The following is a 21,764-nucleotide window of genomic DNA, read 5'->3' on the forward strand; positions in this document are numbered from 1 at the left end:
GGAAAATATCAGATATTGGCCAAAAATGTCATATTGGTGCATCACTAAAACAATATATATTACATTCCTTCGCGGGGTTCCCTATGCCATTGTTTCTTGATGACACAGTGAGTGACTTACACTGTAAATAGAAGGAGTCTCTGCCTGCACACACTACATGACATACGTCCTTCCAAAGCTGCAGACCACACAGCATGTCTACAAGTCAACAACTAACCCACTAGCTTTCCACACACACACCCACACGCAGGTTTATCAGGCACAGAGTGCATGACTTACACCATCACCAGGGACAAGAGAGAACTCCAATGTGAGACAAATGCATAATTAACTGATTATCTTTAAACAGCTGGCTGGCAATATGCCATCATCACAGATTGAATCCCATGCTGTCTATCTATAGCACATCGAACAATGGCATCTTTAAACCCTGCCTGAATGTTGCCCCAGAGAATCACCAGACCAAAACAGGATCAATTCAAATTACCCTTTGAAATCGAATCCAGCATTGAAATTCTGTGCGTACATCTCTCGGCTGCCACGCTTGGCCTAAATAATATCCGGCAATTACTCTTAAGTCGACTTCCATAATGATTTCTCCCTCTCAGGAGCATGAGAGAGGAAAGGGAGGGAAAATGTATTCTAGCCATGCTTAGTGGTGCAAGAGAACCACCGAAACGCAGCCATGTCCACTAGAGGTCAACCAATGAATCGGAATGGCTGATTAATTAGGGCCGATTTCAAGTTTTCATAACAACCGGAAATCGGTCATTTTAGACGCCGATTTTGCAGTTTTTTTTAACACCTTAATTTTATCTTTATTTAACAAGGCAAGTCAGTTAAGAACACATTCTTATTTTCAATGACGGCCTAGGAACGGTGGGTTAACTCTCTGTTCGGGGGCAGAACGACAGATTTTTACCTTGTCGGCTCAGGGATTCAATCTTGCAACCTTATGGTTAACTAGTCCAACGCTCTAACCACCTGCCTCACGAGGAGCTCGCCTGTTACGTGAATGCAGTAAGAAGCCAAGGTAAGTTGCTAGCTAGCATTAAACGTAATCAATCATAATCACTAGTTAACTACACATGGTTGATGATATTACTAGTTTATCTAGCGTGTCCTGCGTTGCATATAATCGATGCGGTGCGTATTCGTGAAAAAGGACTGTCGTTGCCCCAATGTGTACCTAACCGTAAACATCAATGCTTTTCTTAAAATCAATACACAGAAGTAAATCATTTTAAACCTGCTTATTTAGCTAAAAGAAATCCAGGTTAGCAGGCAATGTTAACCAGGTGAAATTGTTTCACTTCTCTTGCGTTCATTGCACGCAGAGTCAGGGTATATGCAACAGTTTGGGCCGCCTGGCTCATTGAGAACGAATTTGCCGCCAGAATTTTACGTAATTATGACATTATGACATAACATTAAAGGCTGAGCAATGTATCAGGAAGGAAGGAATACTTAAGACTGATGGATGCCACCCGTTAGATAAAATACGGAACGGTTCCGTATTTCACTGAAAGAATAAACGTTTTGTTTTCGAGATGATCGTTTCCGGATTCTACCATATTAATGACCTAAGGCTCATATTTCTGTGTGTTATGTTATAATTAAGTCTATGATTTGATAGAGCAGTCTGACTGAGCGATGGTGGGCACCAGCAGGCTCATAAGCATTCATTCAAAAAGCACTTTCGTGCGTTTTGCCAGCAGCTCTGCTGTTTCTGACTTCAAGCCTATCAACTCCCGAGATTAGGCTGGTGTAATCGGTGTGAAATGGCTAGCTAGTTAGCGAGGTGCGCGCTAATAGCGTTTCAAACGTCACTTGCTCTGAGACTTGGAGTAGTTGTTCCCCTTGCTCTGCATGGGTAACGCTGCTTCGAGGATGGCTGTTGTCGATGTGTTCCTGGTTCGAGCCCAGGTAGGGGCGAGGAGAGGGACGGAAGCTATACTGTTACACTGGCAATACTAAAGTGCCTATAAGAACATCCAATAGTCAAAGGTATATGAAATACAAATGGTATAGAGCGAAATAGTCATAATTCCTACAACCTAAAACTTCTTACCTGGGAATATTGAAAACTCATGTTAAAAGGAACCACCAGCTTTCATATGTTCTCATGTTCTGAGCAAGGAACTTAAACGTTAGCTTTCTTACATGGCACATATTGCACTTTTACTTTCTCCTCCAAAACTTTGTTTTTGCATTATTTAAACCAAATTGAACATGTTTCATTATTTAGTTGAGGCTAAATTTATTTGATTGATGTATTTTATTAAGTTAAAATAAGTGTAATTGTCATTATTACAAATACATTTTAAAATCGGACGATTAAATCGGTATCGGCTTTTTTTTGTCCTCCAATAATCGGTATCGGCGTTGAAAAATTATAATCGTTCGACCTCTAATGTCCATATCCGTTGACTGTGCAGCCAAAACAACGCTGTATCAGTAACTATGAAATGGACAGTCAAACAGAAGGAAAAATAAGTGGATGGGAGCAACGAGGAAGAGCTCCGACTGACTCAGAGAGCTGTGGGCCCACCCTGACTGACTCAGTTGAGCACTTAGACACGGACGAACAGAGGAGACTGCAGCAGGGAATGAGGAGGAGTAAGGTTGAAGAGAGCCCTTCAGCACCCTCGCTCTCTCCAACCCTCCTCAATAAGACAGCAGCCTAAATAAGGTTTGTGTGGGCAAAGTCAGCTCAACAGCCATGGAGAACCAGCCCTCAGTGTTAGTGGGAGACTGGCCCAGAGCGACTAGAGAGAACCAGCACTCAGCGTTAGTGGGAGACTGTCCCAGAGCGACTACAGACAAGTCCCTAATGGCACCCTACATAGTGCAGGACTAAGCTTAATCTGTATATGGAAAACCAATCCCTTGGTGTCATCTGAAGAGAAGTATAGTTAAGATCTGACTCCCAAATTTGCACCATATATTCCATAGTGCACTACTTCTGACCAGATGGAACCTTCAAAAGTAGTGCACTTTACAGGTAATATGGTGCTGGGTCTGAGTCCCACCATGGTCCCAGTTAAAGCCCTGTGGTCTTGTTAAAGCTAGTGGCAAGACCCAAAAGGTCATGTCGGCCCTGACAAGTGTTAAGGACATGGCTCCTGCCCTGCAATAAATATTTAAAAGGGTAGGCTGATGCAGTGGGTGTGCCTCAGGGTTGAGCTCAATTCCAATTGAAGGCAGTCAGTTAAGAAAACTAAAACCCTGGATGTGTGTGTTGCAGTTCCCTCAGTACATTTTGCCGTGCATTTCGAGTGCTGTTCAGTATGCGTTTCCAGTGGTTGTGAAGTAGCCTTACAGCACATTTTGTGGTGCAGTGCTTGCTGGTATTTTTCAGAAACTGAAGTGGACTTACAGGTAGACTGGAGGGTCTGTCCTGCTGGCTGAGGCCCATCTCCTCATGGTTGGGCTTCCCAGGGGTCATAGCAGATTGGGCCCTATTGACATAGCCCTCTTGTGACACCTCCTATACAGACAGAGAAGGACAGAACACACACACACAGAGCGAGAGAGGGGAGACAGGAGAGAGCGAGAGCGGACAGGAGAGAGCGGACAGGAGAGAGCAAGAGAGGACAGGAGAGAGTGAGCGAGAGAGATGCAGGTTGAAGGAGAAGTGAAACAGAAATGTACTAATCCATTTCTGCTGACATTTAAAATGCGCCCCCCCCCTGCCAACAAACAACTGCCTTTAATCCGAAGAGCTCAAACATGGAGTGGAGAATGGATGATTTGTACTGTTTTGTTTACGGTACACTGTCCTTCTCTCAGCACATACCAAAGCTGCAGGCTAAAGTTTAATGTAGACCTGGTTTCCTCTATCGTAAATCGCTCCTCTTTCACCCCAGCTGCCAAACTAACCCTGATTCAGATGACCATCCTACCCATGTTAGATTACAGAGAAGTAATTTATAGATCGGCAGGTAAGGGTGCTCTCGAGCGGCTAGATGTTCATTATTGTTCGGCCGTCAGATTTGCCACCAATGCTCCTTATAGGACACATCACTGCACTTTATACTCCTCTAAACTGGTCATCTCTGTAAACCAGTCGCAAGACCAACTGGTTGATGCTTATTTCTAAAACCGTCTTAGGCCTCACTCCCCCCTGTCTGAGATACCTACTGCAGCCCTCATCCTCAACATACAACACCCATTCTGCCAGTCACATTCTGTTAAAGATCCCCAAAGCACACACATCCTTGGGTCGCTCGTCTTTTCAGTTCGCTGCAGCTAGCGACTGGAACGAGCTGCAACAAACACTCACACTGGACGGTTTTATCTCCATCTCTTCATTCAAAGACTCAATCACAGACACTTACTGACAGTTGTGGCTGCTGTGTGGGATGTATTGTTGTCTCTACCTTGACCTTTTTGCCCAATAATGTTTGTACCATGTTTTGTGCTGCTACCATGTTGTTTTGCTACCATGTTGTGTTGTCATGTCTTGCTGCCTTGCTATGTTGTTGTCCTAGGTCTCTCTTGTCGTAATGTGTGTTTTGTCCTATATTTTTTATTTGAATCCCAGGCCCCCATCCCCGCAGGAGGCCTTTTGGTAGGCCATCATTGTGAATAAGAATTTGTTCTTAACTGACTTGCCTAGTTAAATAAAGGTTCAATAAAATAAATCATACTGATTAGTATAAACTGGCCTGCAGCCCAGTGACTCAGCAGACATTAAATCTTCTGTGGTTCATTTATTTTGCAGGATTTCCTCAAAATGAGAGCCTACCATTTCCGGAGGTGAGCAAATACTCAGGAGGAGGCCAGTCAGATCACTGAGAATCAGTCTGTTTGAAATGAGGCAATGAGAAACACACAGACTAGTCCCATTAAGCCAGTAGCCTGGTGAGATATTTACAGACTGAGCAGGGCTGGCCAGGATTACTCAAGTGGAGTGCAGTGATAGCTGGGTCACGGCCAGGTCAGACACAGGCCAATGTTTACACTCCGAGGATGCCATCCGTGCTCTGTCGTACTCGCTCACATGCCGGTTGTATGGAACAGCTGCTCTGGCACAATAAAGACCACTTCCCTCAACAGGCAGGGAGGGCCAGAGGAGAGGAGTGGGGCATGTACTCTGTGTGTGTGTCTGGGAGGGCCACGCACAGGAAACGAATCATAGTGAAAGTATGCAGCCAGCCAGAGGCCAACTCCACCCCCACTCAACTCTACTTGAGTTGTGCATACATTGGGATGAACATGGGTTTCATCTGCTGATGCATCATATGACGGAGGATATATTGGAGTTGGGGTTTGCATGCGTTATAGAACAAAATCCTAAATAATAAAACATTTATAATGAAATTCAGCAGGTCTGTTTTTCCATTCTTCAATACCTCTTCCAGATCATTAAGGACGTTCACACAGTGCAATGTAGGCATAGTGTTGTACAAGCTCTCAGCCAGGCAGGCTGACAAACAGCGATATTACAAATAGCTTACACATTAAAGACTTCCTTTGCTTGTGAAATGCTTGGCTACACAGTAATAAAATATGTTCCGAGGGAATGTGTTTGAGGTACGTAGAGGGATGCGTGATGTAAGGGAATGTGTTTGAGGTACGGAGAGGGATGCGTGATGTAAGGGAATGTGTTTGAGGTACGGAGAGGGATGCGTGATGTAAGGGAATTAAACAAATCATCCAGTGGCAACAAAGCATCACAATATGTGTGAATCCCAAATGGCACCCTATTCCCTATATAGTGCACTACTTTTGATCATGGGACACAGTGCACTACTTTTGACTAGAGCCCTATGTCGGGGATAGGGAGCCATTTGAGTTGCAACATATCAGCGCTGACAGGCTCTATGTGATGGAGGTCAACAGGAAATACATTAGACTGTATCAGCAATAGCACAGCTACGTGTTAAAATGTACATTTTATTATTATTCCCCAAAGCAACCGTCCGCTGGGTGCTCAAGAATACACCCGTCGCCAGCAAGCAACCGTCCGCTGGGTGCTCAAGAATACACCCGTCGCCAGCAAGCAACCGTCCGCTGGATGCTCAAGAATACACCCGTCGTCAGCAAACAACCGTCCGCTGGGTGCTCAAGAATACACCCGTCGCCAGCAAGCAACCGGTTCATTGTGTAATCACGTCTATTTCACCTAACATGATTGTTGTGTGCCCTCAAAGTTGCATTCCTTATTTTAAAAGAGATTTGCATCTAACCCGTGTCTCAGTGCTATTCAGTTTTTTTTATTTTTTTTTTTTATAGGTGCTGACACTTAATCACCAATCAATTCTAGTGAATCATTTCAGAAGAAAACACTCATCAAGTTGCAGGGATCTGCAAGGGTGTGCTGTTACCATAGAGACGCAGACTATGAGAGTGGTAGGGCTGCCTGACTGGGTTCATCTCTTCTTGTTAACTACAGGCCTTTATCCAGTCAAACGGATCCGGAGAGAGAAAAGCTACTCTTTACTTTAAAGCCGATTTTAAGGCCAAATTCATCCTTCCTGCCAAGCGTAACGTGACCTCCAATCTAAGCCGAGAGCTGCATTCACAGCGTCAGTAAAATGCAGAGGAGGGCTTGGACCCTGGCTGCTCCCTTCAGGAGAGCGTTCTTCACGGAGAGCAGGCGTGACAGCCGGGCTGCCGGGCTGCAGTCAGCCACAGCATGCAATCCAAATGACACCCTATTCCCTATGTTAGGAATCCCCAACTGGTGGCCCACTGGTGACTTTAGTTAGCTTTTAGAGCCCAAAAATAGTGTGTGGGTGGGGGGGACATAAGACTGTAAAAACACCAGCAAATCGGCGCAAAGTGATTTTAATTTTGAAAAGGTCATGTCTCGTTTTGTTTTGAATTTCCTCAATGGCAATGTTAATCTGATCATTCTTGTAGCCCCTCTCCTTGAACTTTCTTTGCGTCTCAGCCATATTTCTGTCGAAATCTGATTGTTTTTTGCAAAAAAAATGACCAGGACAAAAAAAATATTTTGCAAAATAATGCTTTTTATTCATTGACGGAAATACATTTGACCGTCAGGCTTATCAGTCTATAGGTTGATTTCATAATTTAGTGGAATTAAATTGGCCTGTGTTTATTCTTGTTAGTCCTCATGTATCTGATTTATCACACGCGTACAGAGCCTATTTTGAGCGCGATTTCTCCTGCAGCTCCTCACCTGGTTGCTGCTTCAGTAAAACCTGCGTTTAGAAGCCCATTCATTGCGCAACAATTCTAAATGCAATCGTGTGTTAAAAACAGTATTGGTGCACGATTAAAAAGAGCTACTATTTTTAATCCTCAACTGGTAATTGAAGCTGACTCTCCCATTCAAGTGCAGGCAACAGGCTGCCAGTGCCTCACTCTCCACTTTACAATGTGAGCTGGAGGTAGTGTGCATTTTGAAAAACCTGAATATTCTATCTTATATTATGGAGACATGTTTTACCTTGCTTCAAAGTAGCCTGTAGACAAAATCTCACCATGGAAACGTGGAGGCAATAATTTTAAAAATACTTTAAAGGCAGCGCGTGACTTTCAAGTTGGGAAGGCGTAGATATGATTTTCGTATGTGCATTTTCGTGGAACATATATATTTTTTTTATCCGAAAAATCTTAATTAAATTGATCAAGTTAAAAATCAACTAATGCAACATCACCAGCCTCTGCCATATGCATTGATACACCATGATCCATTGGCAGCTAAAGAAATGAGTGCATGGAACTCAGAGCCTATAGGCCAATGCAGCAGTAGGCCTGTAACTTCCATTTCTCTTTCACCCCGAGGATTGGTGGTTAGAGGGGAGATTGTTGGGAAGATTTTTCAAATAGCGTACAGTGAGGAAGTATAGTTTTAATATATTATCAACACACTTTCCTACATTTCCACAGAGCAGGCCAGGTACTTCTATGCATTCTCAGGCACGCACGCTCCCTCAACATTTTCAGGACAAAGAAATCAGATAAGTGCTAATTGCTCACATGGAGCACTCCAAAACAAAAGACAATGACAGTTTTTTGTTAATCTCGTAAATGGTTATGAAATTAACCAAAACTTTCTCACAAGTGTAGCAGGTTGTGAAATCTGCAAACAACATTTCCACTCCAAGAATGAGAACTGTAATTGACTAATTAATACATGCATTAACATAAATTCATGGATCCAAATGACGGGGATTACATTTACTACTGATGACATATGTAATGAGGAATTAATCAAAAATTGCAAACAATTCACACAATGAATGGGCAAGAGACAGCTTGGACTCGCGTCTATCTTTACCACACCCCTCCCTTTCTTCTCAAGACACATTATCTACACACATTTTAGATGTGTTTTACTGACAGCCACAACTCAATCAGCTAGGCCTATTGCTACGCGCGCTGCCCAAACGGCGGGCTTTCCAAATAGGCGTAAGGCCTACGAGCTTGCAATTTGAAACAATCCACAGCTCTTTTTTTAAAGAAGCTAAATTATCCAGGATTCCTCTCTTTCTGTATAGACAGACAATTTCCATTTACTTCCCTATTGGACCCCCACTATTAGGGCTGAGCGATAGGGCCTAAAACTCACATTTACATTTTTTCAGACTTATGCGCAATTCAAAATATATACACATCTCAATTTTATTTTATGTTGTCTCTAAATAAGCATTGTTGAACAATTAAAAGGTCAAATCCACTGCATTTAAAACAGTCAGCAATCATTTAATTAATTCAGAGTTTGTGTAATTATACCGAGGCTGAATAGATGCCTTCCACAACCATAAAATAATTTTTGGGCCAATAAAAACTGATCAGGCTTTCAGTTGTCTTTAAAAATGCCCTTTTTCGTTACAAATGTAACCAGAACCATGCATAATGCACATTCACTAATAATGTAGCAGGTATTATAGAAAATTAACACCGGTCTCAATCTCTCAAGCACAAGCCCACGTGCTAGTTAGTACCCAGCTAATATTTATATTTCAAGTGTAGCCAACTTGGGTCTAGGTATAATTTCACCAGATCTGAATTCAGCTAACAAGGAAAAACAGTTTAATTGTTATGAACACACCCTTCTGTCCGTCCGTCTTATGAACTGCATGCTAGCCTGTCCACTTCACACGTTGAAATCAAGTGGCCTGACTTATTTCTCAGAATGAGTTGCCGATTCCTTTGATAATAGTTATATGCTTATTGCAAACTTAAAAATAAAAAAAAACAGACTAAACAGCTAGTATAACAATCTTGATTTTACTAAAATGCTGCTAGCAATACGTGGTACCATAATGCGCACAAAATGAACTGAGCATTTTCAAGAATGAATGTTCATTGGTACATCCATTGTAGTAGTGTCTGCTCTCCTCAAAATTTGAGGAGTAGAAAAAGGGTATGGTTGGAAAGGTTAACTTCTCTATTACAGTATAATAATGTCTTGAAACCGCTTGTCAGAGGAAGAAGTGATCTCTCATCTTTGTTGTTGTGAGTGGTATGGGGAGGGGCTTGGGAGAAAGTGGCGAAGCGAGAGCTTACATTCTCGCCAAAATGTGTCCAAAATAAGCCCAGTGCGTTTCTATGCACTTATTTGTAACTTAGGCTTGAAACCTGCTTTCCCGTCTTTGGGACAACAACTCCCATTGTTAAGGCAGAGACATGAGCATCTCGTTATTATATTACAGATCTCTGGTGTAAATGGGAAGGTGACCAGCACAGAAGGAGTGAAAGAGACCAAAAAAACAACATGAGAACAGATGCTCATAAAAACTAAGAAATACAAAATACTTGATTCTGAGAAAAACTTGATTCTACGATATAGGCATTTGGAATAGTGCGCAAAAACATACATTTGAATTAAATCGGATATATCGCCCAGCCCTAACCACTATGTAATTTCTCTCCTGTTCTATTGGTTTCATATCAACTTTCTTGTTGTCCAGAAGCCATCCTAGTCCTATTAGCAACCCACCCCAGTCCTATTAGCAACCCACCCCAGTCCTATTAGCAACCCACCCCAGTCCTATTAGCAACCCACCCCAGTCATAGTAACAACCCATCCTAGTCCTAGTCACAACCCGTCCTAGTCACAACCCGTCCTAGTCACAACCCGTCCTAGTCCTAGTAACAACCCGTCCTAGTCACAACCCGTCCTAGTCCTAGTAACAACCCGTCCTAGTCCTATTAACAACCTGTCCTAGTCCTATTAACAACCCGTCCTAGTCCTATTAACAACCCGTCCTAGTCCTATTAACAACCCGTCATATTAACAACCCGTCATAGTAACAACCCGTCATAGTAACAACCCGTCATAGTAACAACCCGTCATAGTAACAACCAGTCATAGTAACAACCCGTCCTAGTCATAGTAACAACCCGTCCTAGTCATAGTAACAACCCATCCTAGTCATAGTAACAACCCATCCTAGTCATAGTAACAACCCATCCTAGTCATAGTAACAACCCGTCATAGTAACAACCCGTCATAGTCACAACCCGTCATAGTCACAACCCGTCATAGTCACAACCCGTCATAGTCACAACCCGTCATAGTCACAACCCGTCATAGTCACAACCCGTCATAGTCATAGTAACAACCCATCCTAGTCATAGTAACAACCCGTCATAGTCATAGTAACAACCCATCCTAGTCATAGTAACAACCCGTCCTAGTCATATTAACAACCCATCCTAGTCATATTAACAACCCATCCTAGTCATAGTAACAACCAGTCATAGTAACAACCCGTCATAGTCATAGTAACAACCCGTCATAGTAACAACCCGTCATAGTCATAGTAACAACCCGTCATAGTAACAACCCGTCATAGTAACAACCCGTCATAGTAACAACCCGTCATAGTAACAACCCGTCCTAGTCATAGTAACAACCCGTCCTAATCATAGTAACAACCCGTCCTAGTCATAGTAACAACCCGTCCTAGTCATAGTAACAACCCATCCTAGTCATAGTAACAACCCGTCCTAGTCATAGTAACAACCCGTCATAGTCATAGTAACAACCCGTCATAGTAACAACCCGTCCTAGTCATAGTAACAACCCGTCCTAGTCATTGCATATTTAGATTCTAACAGAGATTGTGTATCTATGGAAACACTATCAGGTGGGCTTTTTAGATTGGTATTCTCCTGCCAATTTCATTTTGGCAAATGTTTGAAAATGTACGTTTTATTGGCTGCTTCATTACAGGAGTTGTGTGTTCTGTTAAGATTAATTACCATAATCCACATGTGATGTCGGTCATTCTGAGCATCGTGGGTAGATGCCCTAATGGGTTATGCACCCAATGCCTGGTGGGGTCTGGTGGATTTCTTAAATGGCGGGTAAATTCATTTCTTCCCGGTCACGTTGTCCGGCGCCAGATGATCCTAACGGAAGCCCTGATGTGATTGTACTCAAATGTAAGCAAGGTTTGAAATTATGTTTTAGTCAAATATTATATCGGTTTGAACTTCTTGAGGTCAATCTGCAGTCTACAAATGATTTGTAATTATGTTCCGGCCCCCTACCATCCACTGAAGAAAAAATTACAATAAATCGTCCAGAGGCTGAATCTAGTTGATGATCCCTGCCCTACATAGTGCACAACTTCTGACTAGACCCTGCTCTGTATAGGGAATAGGGTGTCATTTGGGACGCACTGAATAAATGAAAACCCATGTCCAGGAGGGGAGCTTCGATATCATCTTTCCTTTCTCCAGGCTTTACTGTATCAAACACATGCACGTTTCCCGTGGTGTACGCTGGCTCATTGTCTCGCCAAGACGACACACACAAAGCTTACGAAGGCCGCTGGGACAGAGGAGAGACACGGAGTAGCAGGGTCAACATAGAGATCAGTAGACTGCCACGCTCTCAGTCTCTCTGATTGTGGTTTGGGTCAGGTGGAACACTGTTTGCATCCCTAAAGGGGGCGAACATAGAAGCGACGCCTTGTCTTGTTCAGTGGCCCCCGACAGAGTTCAGTGTGTTCAGCTCTGTGTTGTTGGCAGCTGTGTTTCATCATTACAACACCCAGTTTCACAGGAAACACTTGTCTAACAAGCACAGTGGTGGCCATCTTGGGTCTTTGGTGCTAGCAGGAGCTGTAGCAAGCACAAGGGTATCAGTCTAAATTCATCCCTTTATTTCCCCTATCCTCCCTGTCAAAAACAGTGGGAGTGGACACGTGGCAGGGGCAGAGTTTGAACATGTTTTTTCCCCCATCAGTCTCGTCATCTAAGATATATTTTTTAAATACAGTTAGTGTGTGGGGATAAACAGAAACGTAGTTTTCAGCACTATTTCCATGACTGATCATGTCCCATGGCTCTCTTGTCCCTCTGCAGCAGACATATGGTGAGCAATATGTTTGAAACATCGAAATGCAATAAAAATCAGTATCAAAATACATATCGCATCGCACCTAAGTATTGTGAAACTATCATTAACTTGGTGTACCTGGCAATTCCCATCCCAACTGGAAACTGAATGTTACTCAGTCAATATGTCATTGTTCCAGCCAGGCAGCACCAGTGTTAACCTCTCTCTTCTTGTGTTCTGTATTCCTTCTCTCTCAGAACCACTCCTTTCACCAGAGGAACCGCAGGTATTACAGAGGGTCAGGGTTTTCCCTTCATCCAAGGACTCCCCTGCAGGTAACTCTCTGCTAGCTGAATAAAAAATGACTGCAGCTGACCCGCTGCCTCGCGCCTACAAATACGAGCAGCCAAAATGGCTGACTCAAACAGCCAGAGAGACTGTCCTTGTCAAAGGTAGTGGGAATAGGGTGCCATTTGGGACGCATGCTGAGAGAGAGAGGGGACGGGGAGTGCAGATGGAACAGATATCGGCCCACTCTAATCTCTGGGGAATACTACAGCACAGAATTGGTTTTTAATGTATTGCTCATTAAGTTTTTAAAATGAAGATGGACCTGGGTGGCCTCTGTTCTGGCTATAATCCCAGTAAACCGGTCTCTCCACAATGAAATCAACGTGTGTGTGTGTGTGTGTGTGTGTGCTTATGGGGTAAACACTGCTTTGATTACACTCATGGACATGAACTAGCCGATGAGTGCGTGGTTCAGAAAGGTCAGAAGTCTAACTGAAGTCCTGTCAATTGGCTAGTCAACGTCAATACACGCGTGGCATTGTAGGGGTTGTAGTCTTACCTGCTGTGGCAGTGGACGTGCCTGCATGTAGGGAGGCTGTGTGGGGGCTGCAGGCTGCTGCTGGGGAGGGCTGGAGTACGGGGGCTGGCCTTGTGGCTGGCAATACCCACTCATGCCCCCCTGCTGCTGCCTATACTGAGCTGCCATCTGCTGAGAGACAATAAAGGAGACATCAGATATGATAGGATCAATACTCTCTAAAAGCTCACTGTCAATGCCCACACCTCTGCGAGACGTAAAGGCTAGACCAATGGCCTTTAGTTCCCCAAGACATCATCAGCATACCATTAAAAGATCCAAATTCATATACAGAAGTGAATTTGATTGGGAGTTTAATCGAAGTCATTTCCACTCAGTCCCTCTGCCTGCTAGGTTGTTTACCATGCTCTGTACTGAGGTTGACTAACGGCAGTGAGAAGTGATGAACAGGACCCTGGAGGGTTTCTCACCTCTCCAGCCTCAATACATTAACATTGTGTTGACATCAATAATACACACAGCCGCCGTGGCCCAAAGGGTACCCTATTCCCTATATAGTGCACCATTTTTTACCAGAGCCCATAGCGTGCCATTTGGGACACAGCCCCAGCTGCTCTCCTCCTCCTCCATTCATCTCAAGCTGTTTGTAACAGTCTTACGTAAGGCGTTTTGGGGAACAGCTGTTATTGGCTCATCCCTCTCTCTGCCTCACCTGGAGTCACTTACTAGCCGTGTTTCTAAGTCTAGAACAAAATACACAAAACCAGCAGTGTATAGAACAGACTGATATCTATTCTAGAGTACACCATCGAGAAATCTGTAAACACGATCAATCATAAGGTTTCTGCAACAGAGGCAGAGTTCAGCATTCCCCTGTTGGTGAAGGGTCCTCCCCTCAATGATTCAATAGTCAAGCACAAGAACACTAGCCTGGTCATTCTATGAAACATCAGATATATATGAAACCAAAGAGCAATCTATGAAAATGGCTGGGTTAATTCTGTCTGCAGCTCAAAATGGTAGCCTATACCTAAAGTAGGGCACTACATGGGGAATAGGGTGCCATTTGGGACACAAAGAGAGAAACATGGAGGCCCATATGGGAGTGCAGCGCTGAGCAGTTTTACAATCCAATAGCTGTGTGCAATGCTCATCACCCAACAAGCCGTCAGCGCCTTAAGCCTGAGGGGCGTCAAGGCTGTTTTTCCACACATGAGCTCATGACTCTGGAACTGAGACACTGATGTCTGGGAGTCTAACTAAACCTCCCCTAGCTCTCTCTTCTTGCCTCCCAGACCCTCTCCTCTGAGCCCATTTCCAGGCCAGGCCAAGAGCATCTGAAGGACGCACCAGCAGCAGCGGTGGTGAGAGTGTGCTCTCCTTCACTACCCCACAAATGGAAAGGCTTTGGATTGGAGGTCGACCGATTAGGATTTTTCAACGTCGATGCCGATTATTGGAGGGCCAAAAAAGAGCCGATACCGATTAATCGGACTAATTTTAAAATGTATTTGTAATAATGACAATTACAGCAATACTGAATGAACACTTATTTTAACTTAATATAATACGTCAATAAAATCAATTTAGCCTAAAGTAAAATAATGAAATATGTTCAATTGGAGAAGAAAGTAAAAGTGCAATATGTGTCTTGTAAAAAAGCTAACGTTTAAGTTCCTTGCTCAGAACATGAGAACATATGAAATCTGGGGGTTCCTTTTAACATGAGTCTTCAATATTCCCAGGTAAGAAGTTTTAGGCTGTAGTTATTATAGGAATTATAGGACTATTTCCCTCTATACCATTTGTATTTCATTAACCTTTGACTTTTGGATGTTATTATAGGCACTTTAGTATTGCCAGTGTAACAGTATAGCTTCCGTCCCTCTCCTCGCTCCTCCCTGGGCTCGAACCAGCAACACAACGACAATTAGCGAGCGCTAACTAGCTAGCCATTTCACTTCAGTTACACGAGCCTCATCTCGGGAGTTGATAGGCTTGAAGTCATAAACAGCGCAATGCTTGACGCACAACGAAGAGCTGCTGGAAAAACGCACAAAAGTGCTGTTTGAATTAATGTTTACGCACCTGCTTCTGCCTACCACCGCTCAGTCAGATACTTAGACACTTGTATGCTCAGTCAGATTATATGCAACGCAGGACACGCTAGATCAAATCTAGTAATATCATCAACCATGTGTAGTTAACTAGTGATTATGATTGATTGTTTTTTATAAGATAAGTTTAATGCTAGCTAGCAACTTACCTTGGCTTACTGCATTCGCGTAACAGGCAGTCAGTCTCCTTGTGGAGTGCAACGAGAGAGAGGCAGGTCGTTATTGCGTGGGACTAGTTAACTGTAAGGTTGCAAGATTAACCCAGTTAACCCACCGTTCTTAGGCCGTCATTGAAAATAAGAATGTGTTCTTAACTGACTTACCTAGTTAAATAAATAAATTATAAAGAAATTGGCGCCAAAAATACAGATTTCGGATTGTTATGAAAACTTGAAATCGGCCCTAATTAAATCGGTCGACCTCTAGTATGTACGTACGTACGGTCACTGTGGGGACGACATCGTCGATGCACTTATTGATGAAGCTAATGACTGATGTGGTGTACTCAATGCCATCGGAAAAATCCCAGAACATGTTCCAGTCTGTGCTAGCAAAACAGTCCTGTAGCTTAGCATCTGCCACATCTGACAACTTTTTTATTGATCTAGTCACTGGTGCTTCCTGCTTTCATTTTTGCATGTAAGCAGGAGAATAGAATTATGGTCAGACTTGCCAAATGGAGGGAGAGCTTTGTATGCGTCCGTGTGTGGAGTAAAGGTGGTCCAGAGGCCCCCCCCCCCTGAAAACTCTGGGTAGATAGCGTGGTCTACAGCTTATCATGAGATACCCTACCTCAGGCAAGCAATAGCTCGAGACTTCCTTAGATATCGTGCACCAGCTGTTATTTACAAAAATGCATAGCCCGCCACCCATTCCTTGTCTTACCAGACGCCGCTGTTCTATCCTGCCGGTACAGTGTATAACCAGCCAGCTGTATGTTGATAGTGTCGTCGTTCAGCCACGACTCCGTGAAGCATAAGAGCATAAGATAATACCGTTTTGAATCAGGGACTGATGACACTAGGGGAATATCCCAAATGGCACCATATTCCCTTTACAGAGCCCTGATTAATAGTAGTGCACCATAGAGGGAATAGGGTGCCATTTAGGACAGTTGACACCAGACCAAAGACAGCAGGATGCAAGGGAAGACATAGCAAGAATGGAAGCCAGCCTGTATAGTAGACTGAGGAAAATCCATTCCTAATTATCATGAAATATTAAGGTTGATCTCTGAATGACATGTCTTCTCTGCTGCATCTCTTCTCTCCGTGCTGGCTGGCTGGCTGGCTGGCCGGCAACCCCCCCCCCCCAATCAATATAAAATAGCAAAGCGGGGCCCCGGTGGTATCTGAATAGTTGAAGCAACCAATTTCAGGTGGGATCCATGAGGTAATGGAGAAGGGGCCAGGCGCTGATAAAAGTCATTATATGCTCCGCTCAGTCTCTCTCCGAGACAGAAAAGCAAGCAGAGCTGACACTAACACGGAGCCCTAGGGTCAAACTGGAAAATGCTGCTGATTTCTAATGATGTAATGATGCAATGATGTGATAGTGGTTCTCTGCCATCGTCAAGATGACGTTTTCTTTGGGCAACGCAATTTCTGCTATTTTCAAAGCTGGTGTTGTGAATATTTACATTTAGGTGATTTAGCAGATACGTATCCAGTGCCACAAAGGCAGTATCAATATGACATTGGTATATGACAAGATTACAACTGCAGAACCATTCCTAGTGTGTGTGTGTCGTGCATGGCCCATGCCAAAGTGGAGGGCATAGAAAGCTGTTGTCTATTCATATCAACAAGGGTTTCCATACTTTTTTTCAGCACCTGTCAATGGAAGGATAATGGCTGGAATGAAAGAGAGCCAACTGTGAAACAGAACAGCAGCAAAGCCCAGGGAATTTACTTCAATCAGCAAAACAAACTGTGTGTGTGTGTAATACATATATAAATAATTAAGAGAGAGCGAGCAAGAACAGTACACAAATTCTACTGGTGAGGCAGACTTTAGTCCTTATTTAGGACCATCATACATCATGCTACGTCAGCAGCCTGGTCCCATGTGAGGGCCACTGCCAGGCCGTCTCTGGAGGAGCGTTAAGAGCCAAGTCCAACATTCTGTCCGGGGGCTAAATATAGCAGCAGTGCAGTCTGCCTCTAACCAGAATAGACTGACTCAGCCCAGCCTGGCCCACACTGCTCTGTCAGCCATGCTGCATGTCAACAGATCCCTACACTCAGTCAGAGCCTTGCCACCCACACAGGGGTTGTGTGACAACCTATTCCCTATATAGTGCACTACTTTCACCCCGGTCCATTAGGAACAGGGTGCCCTCCGGGATGCAACCACGGACAGGCAAGCACACGGACAGACCCATGCCTTCTGCGTGATGGGACAACAGGCCAAAGCTTTCATTAACCTGCAAGGTGATTGTCATTCAAAACACACACAGCTCTGAAGAGCCCTCTGCCTTCCAGTCACTGGTGTAACTGGTGAAAGGGCATCCCAATGCGGTTCATTGTAAAAGCGAATACGTCATGTGCTAACTCCTGAATGCTGACAGTAGTCTGTAGAGAAGTAGCCTACATTGCAATGGCAGACATTTAGGCAGTGGTTGACTAGCCTAAATGGAGAACATACCTGCTGCTGTTGAGGATAGTGCATTCCACTCATGCCCATCTGACCCCTCCCAGGCATTCCCATTGGGTAGCGGTGAGGAAAAGGTGATCCGTATGGTTGGCCAGGGTAGGAGCCGCCCCCGCCCTGCTGTTGCTGGGAGTAAGGGTTGTTGCCCATGCCGTACAGCTGAGAGCGCTTCATCGCCATGGCGTCTATTGGTGGCACCTAACAGAGAGAGATGGGAGAAGTTAGCATAAGATTGGGCTTACTATGCTTTAGACATTGTATAATACAACCAACAGCTTGCAAGGTCAAAGGCCCCTTCCTTCTCATTCGCGGCAGGTAGCCTAGTGGTAAGAGCGTTGGACTCGTAACCGAAAGGTTGCAAGATCAAATTCACGAGCTGACAAGGTAAAAGTCGGTCGTTCTGCCCCTGAACAGGCAGTTAACCCACTGTTCCTAGGCCATCATTGTAAATAAGAATGTATTCTTAACTGACTTGCCTAGTTAAATAAAAAGGTATAAAAATATATCTAGAGTCTAGCCTAGACTAGAGCAAAACTAGTAAGAAAACAATAGCAACATGGTCCAATTCTGACCATCACTACTCAACTTCCAGTATATGACAGCTGGCCAGGAATGAAGTAGGCCTATTCACCATGCCTTGCAAATGACAAAAGTAGTTTTTAAATGTTTCAATACATCAGATTTCTCCATCGGAGTCCTATTAAATAGCCTGGGGTTCATAGTCAGGTCCAGGGGTAGGCAAAGATATCCAGGATAATGTGCCGTCAAGTGCTTTAGGAGTCAGGTTATTCTCGAGAGGCTCGGCAGGCTGTGCCAAAAAAGAGTGAGAGCAATTCAATCTAATCTTCTCGTGTCACTGCTAAATTCAGGCCAAATGAAGAAGCACTTAAAGAAAATGTGAGCAATCGAGAAAGCCCAAGGGGCCACTTTAAACGAACAGTCTGGGTGTCAGCAGTCATGCCTGGGCACCCTGCGATTTTAACACAGACTCACTAAATGACAGTTAAGGGTAGGTTATCCAGAATAAAAACGATTCAAATGTTTTCGCTGTAGCTCAGATGGGATTATGAGCAATGAAAGCAAGTTGGAGGATGTTGTACCAACAATCCTTTGTAGAAGTATTGTACACCTGGCAGTACGCCTAATTTGAATTAATCAACTTTTTTCAAAGACAGAAACAAAGCAATATTTTTATTTTACACTTGCCAGAATCCATTTGGTAAACTCAAATGACTAACAGTCTTAAAATAAAACTTTCTCAATACAAAAAAGACCGACTAGATCATCAGATAGAGAAAAGGCTACTTAAATCCTAAACACTACACTTTCTGAACTAAATACATACACAACACTTTGTCTACACAAGAATGCTTTTCAGGTACCAGCAGTAAACATTCCATTTTGTGTTGTTCTTACTCCATTTTATGACCTGTAACTGGTTTCAATCCGTTCGTAAACACCACACATGAAGGTGTTGTAGGTCCATTACTTTGAGAAAGTCTCACCCCACAAATGAAAGACTGGTGAAAATAGCTGCAGAGCAAAGAATGTGATTTTTTTTTAAACACAAATAGGTCAAGCTTGTTTTCGTATATTCCCTGTATTAGGAGTCCAGTGAGCAAAAATCACTAAATTTCTCCCAGCTAAACACTTCTTCTGTCTGCTGTAGGCTAATCTACCAAACGAGGGCTTGCTGTCAATGTGAATGAGGCCATTCAGATGGGGAAATCCTACCTACAAATCAGCTAAATAAAAGGATTGCATCCTAAATGGCACCCTATTCTCTTTATAGTGCACTACTTTTGACCAGAAACATATGGGTCCTGGTCAAAAGTAGAGCACTGTATATGAAATAGAGTGCCAATTCAGGACAGATTAAATACTGAGTCAGAGTGCCATGTGTTCAATTCACACCACGAGGGTGGGGAGGAGACATCAAACCTGCCTCTGGAGAGGGAGGAGAAACTATGAAGAGAAACCCCTCTACTTTAGGCCAGCACAATTCTTACAAGTCTGTCAGAAATATGCCTGGGATGAGTTCCTAAAACACAATCTCAGGTTTGTCTGTAACCCTACACTACGGGTAACCAAAGAGCACAGGACGAACCCTCTCCAACCCACAATGAAGTGGACGTCCAGACTCACTGACGTCCAAATTTGGACATCACAGGCAAACCACCGCATTTACCACATCATCTGGCTATATCCACACACTGCATCTAACACGTAAACATATCCACTTGTCAAAATGTAATAAAACTAGAGCTTTGACGGCAAGAATGTCAGAGACCAAAGCCAGCATCACTCCTTTCATAGTGTTTCTGATGCACCAAAGTCCATGTGCTCAAAGCCAGAATGACAGAGAGTTGCAGAAAAACAGGACATGTCCTCTTTTAAAAATACTAATTTAAGACTCAATTACAATACCTCAGTGAAGATGATAGACTTTCAAGGCAGAAATGTTTATTATAGCCTTGTCAGTAACAGGATCTCAGAGCATGCTGGAGACAGCAGGAATTAGCTAGTGAATACAAGAATAACTTCCATCGGAAAAGTCCATATTTTGTGTAGTGCAGCAGTTTGCACATCTTTAAACACTGTAGGGGGCTTAGCCGTGGGGAAATGAAGCTACAGTAGAGACTAGAGTGGCTGTTAAACATTTTCAGACAGAAAGCCTGTTTAATGGAGGGTTCCGTCCACAACATGTTCACATTTACAAAAGATGTCAATGCTTTCAAACCAGGCACTTCTTGGTAGGTTGTCACAGTGCAGGCCTGAAGAGAGAGAGTGTGTTTTCCAGCTGAGATATTTAGCTGGCTGATTGTGGGATCGGACACATGGCTAATTTGCATGTGTGAAGGCAGACCACATAATGAAGGGGAGACCACATAATGGCCTCCATGTCAACCCCCACCCCCCACAGTCCTTGATAGGCAGGTGGTAAGAACCAATCAGATGCAAGATTAGGTCAATTGGGAGGTCGTGGTCAAATTTAGCTCAAATGTTCATGCTTCCAAAGTGATCTTGGAAGTGTAAGATGGACACCAGCCCTTGCCAGGCCCTCCGTACAATCGTTTCGGTCAGCCTACACGGTGGATGTTTCATGAACTCATTTCAGAAGAGTATGCATAGCAGCCCACTAACCACCCAGTCAAACAATTGATTGCAACACATTTCACTGGAACATGGACCACTACTAGCACCAACCTGTTCTTTGGCATCTAGCAATATTGGTTTGTCTAAGAAATTGTAACTTCCCATTGTATGCATATGATACGGTTGTGTATTCTGTTGGGATTTCTGTTGACAAGGCTCTCTCTCAACTACAATCTGCCCTTTTGCTTTGTAGAAAGCCCTTGAACTGAAATTGGTACTTAATGCAGCTAAAAGTATGTACATGTTATTTCCCAAAAAGCTTACAAATGTATCTGATGTATGCATACGCAAACGAGCGCTTGCACATGCAATCTACACACAAGTACATTGTAATATAGTTGTATGGTGGTATTATACATGTAGTATTTTAGATATGCAGTGGTGTAATAATGTTATATGATGTACTGTTTTATATGTAATGTAAGTGCCTTAATATCTAAAACAGGCTTCTTTGTAGGAACAGGGCATGCAGCATTTAGTTAAATAGCAGAAACCCAATCATCCAGTTGACATTCATTCTGGCTTTAGACTATGGCGATATCGTCTATATGAATGCAGCTGCCACTGGACGCATTTTTTCATAGCCCACTACACTTTACTAGGAACGATAGGTTCAGTACACGTCACTGCATTCTGTATCAGAAAGTAGGCTGGCCCTCTCAAATATTCTAGATCTGTTTGTTTATAAAGCCCTTGTGCAAATGTCTGCCATACCTTACTTCATTGCTAAATGACA

The 21,764-nt window shown here is 43.5% G+C and overlaps 1 protein-coding gene across 4 annotated transcripts in view; it reads right to left on the reverse strand.

Moving 5' to 3' along the window:
- LOC139415013 (AT-rich interactive domain-containing protein 1B-like) overlaps positions 1–21,764 on the reverse strand; it is an 83,242-nt gene that overhangs the window by 58,895 nt on the left and 2,583 nt on the right. For 2 of the 4 annotated variants that reach the window (XM_071162748.1, XM_071162744.1), the window contains exons 2-4: positions 17,867–18,070; positions 13,125–13,274; positions 3,380–3,490 (exon numbers count right to left, since the gene is read on the reverse strand). In XM_071162748.1, the coding sequence (XP_071018849.1) occupies positions 3,380–3,490; positions 13,125–13,274; positions 17,867–18,070 (465 nt within the window). The remainder of the gene's footprint in view (positions 1–3,379; positions 3,491–13,124; positions 13,275–17,866; positions 18,071–21,764) is intronic. The other 2 variants (XM_071162745.1, XM_071162746.1) reach the window with 2 other exon arrangements.

This window comes from Oncorhynchus clarkii, chromosome 8, assembly GCF_045791955.1.
Source record: "Oncorhynchus clarkii lewisi isolate Uvic-CL-2024 chromosome 8, UVic_Ocla_1.0, whole genome shotgun sequence".
NCBI classification, from domain to species: Eukaryota; Metazoa; Chordata; class Actinopteri; order Salmoniformes; family Salmonidae; genus Oncorhynchus; species Oncorhynchus clarkii.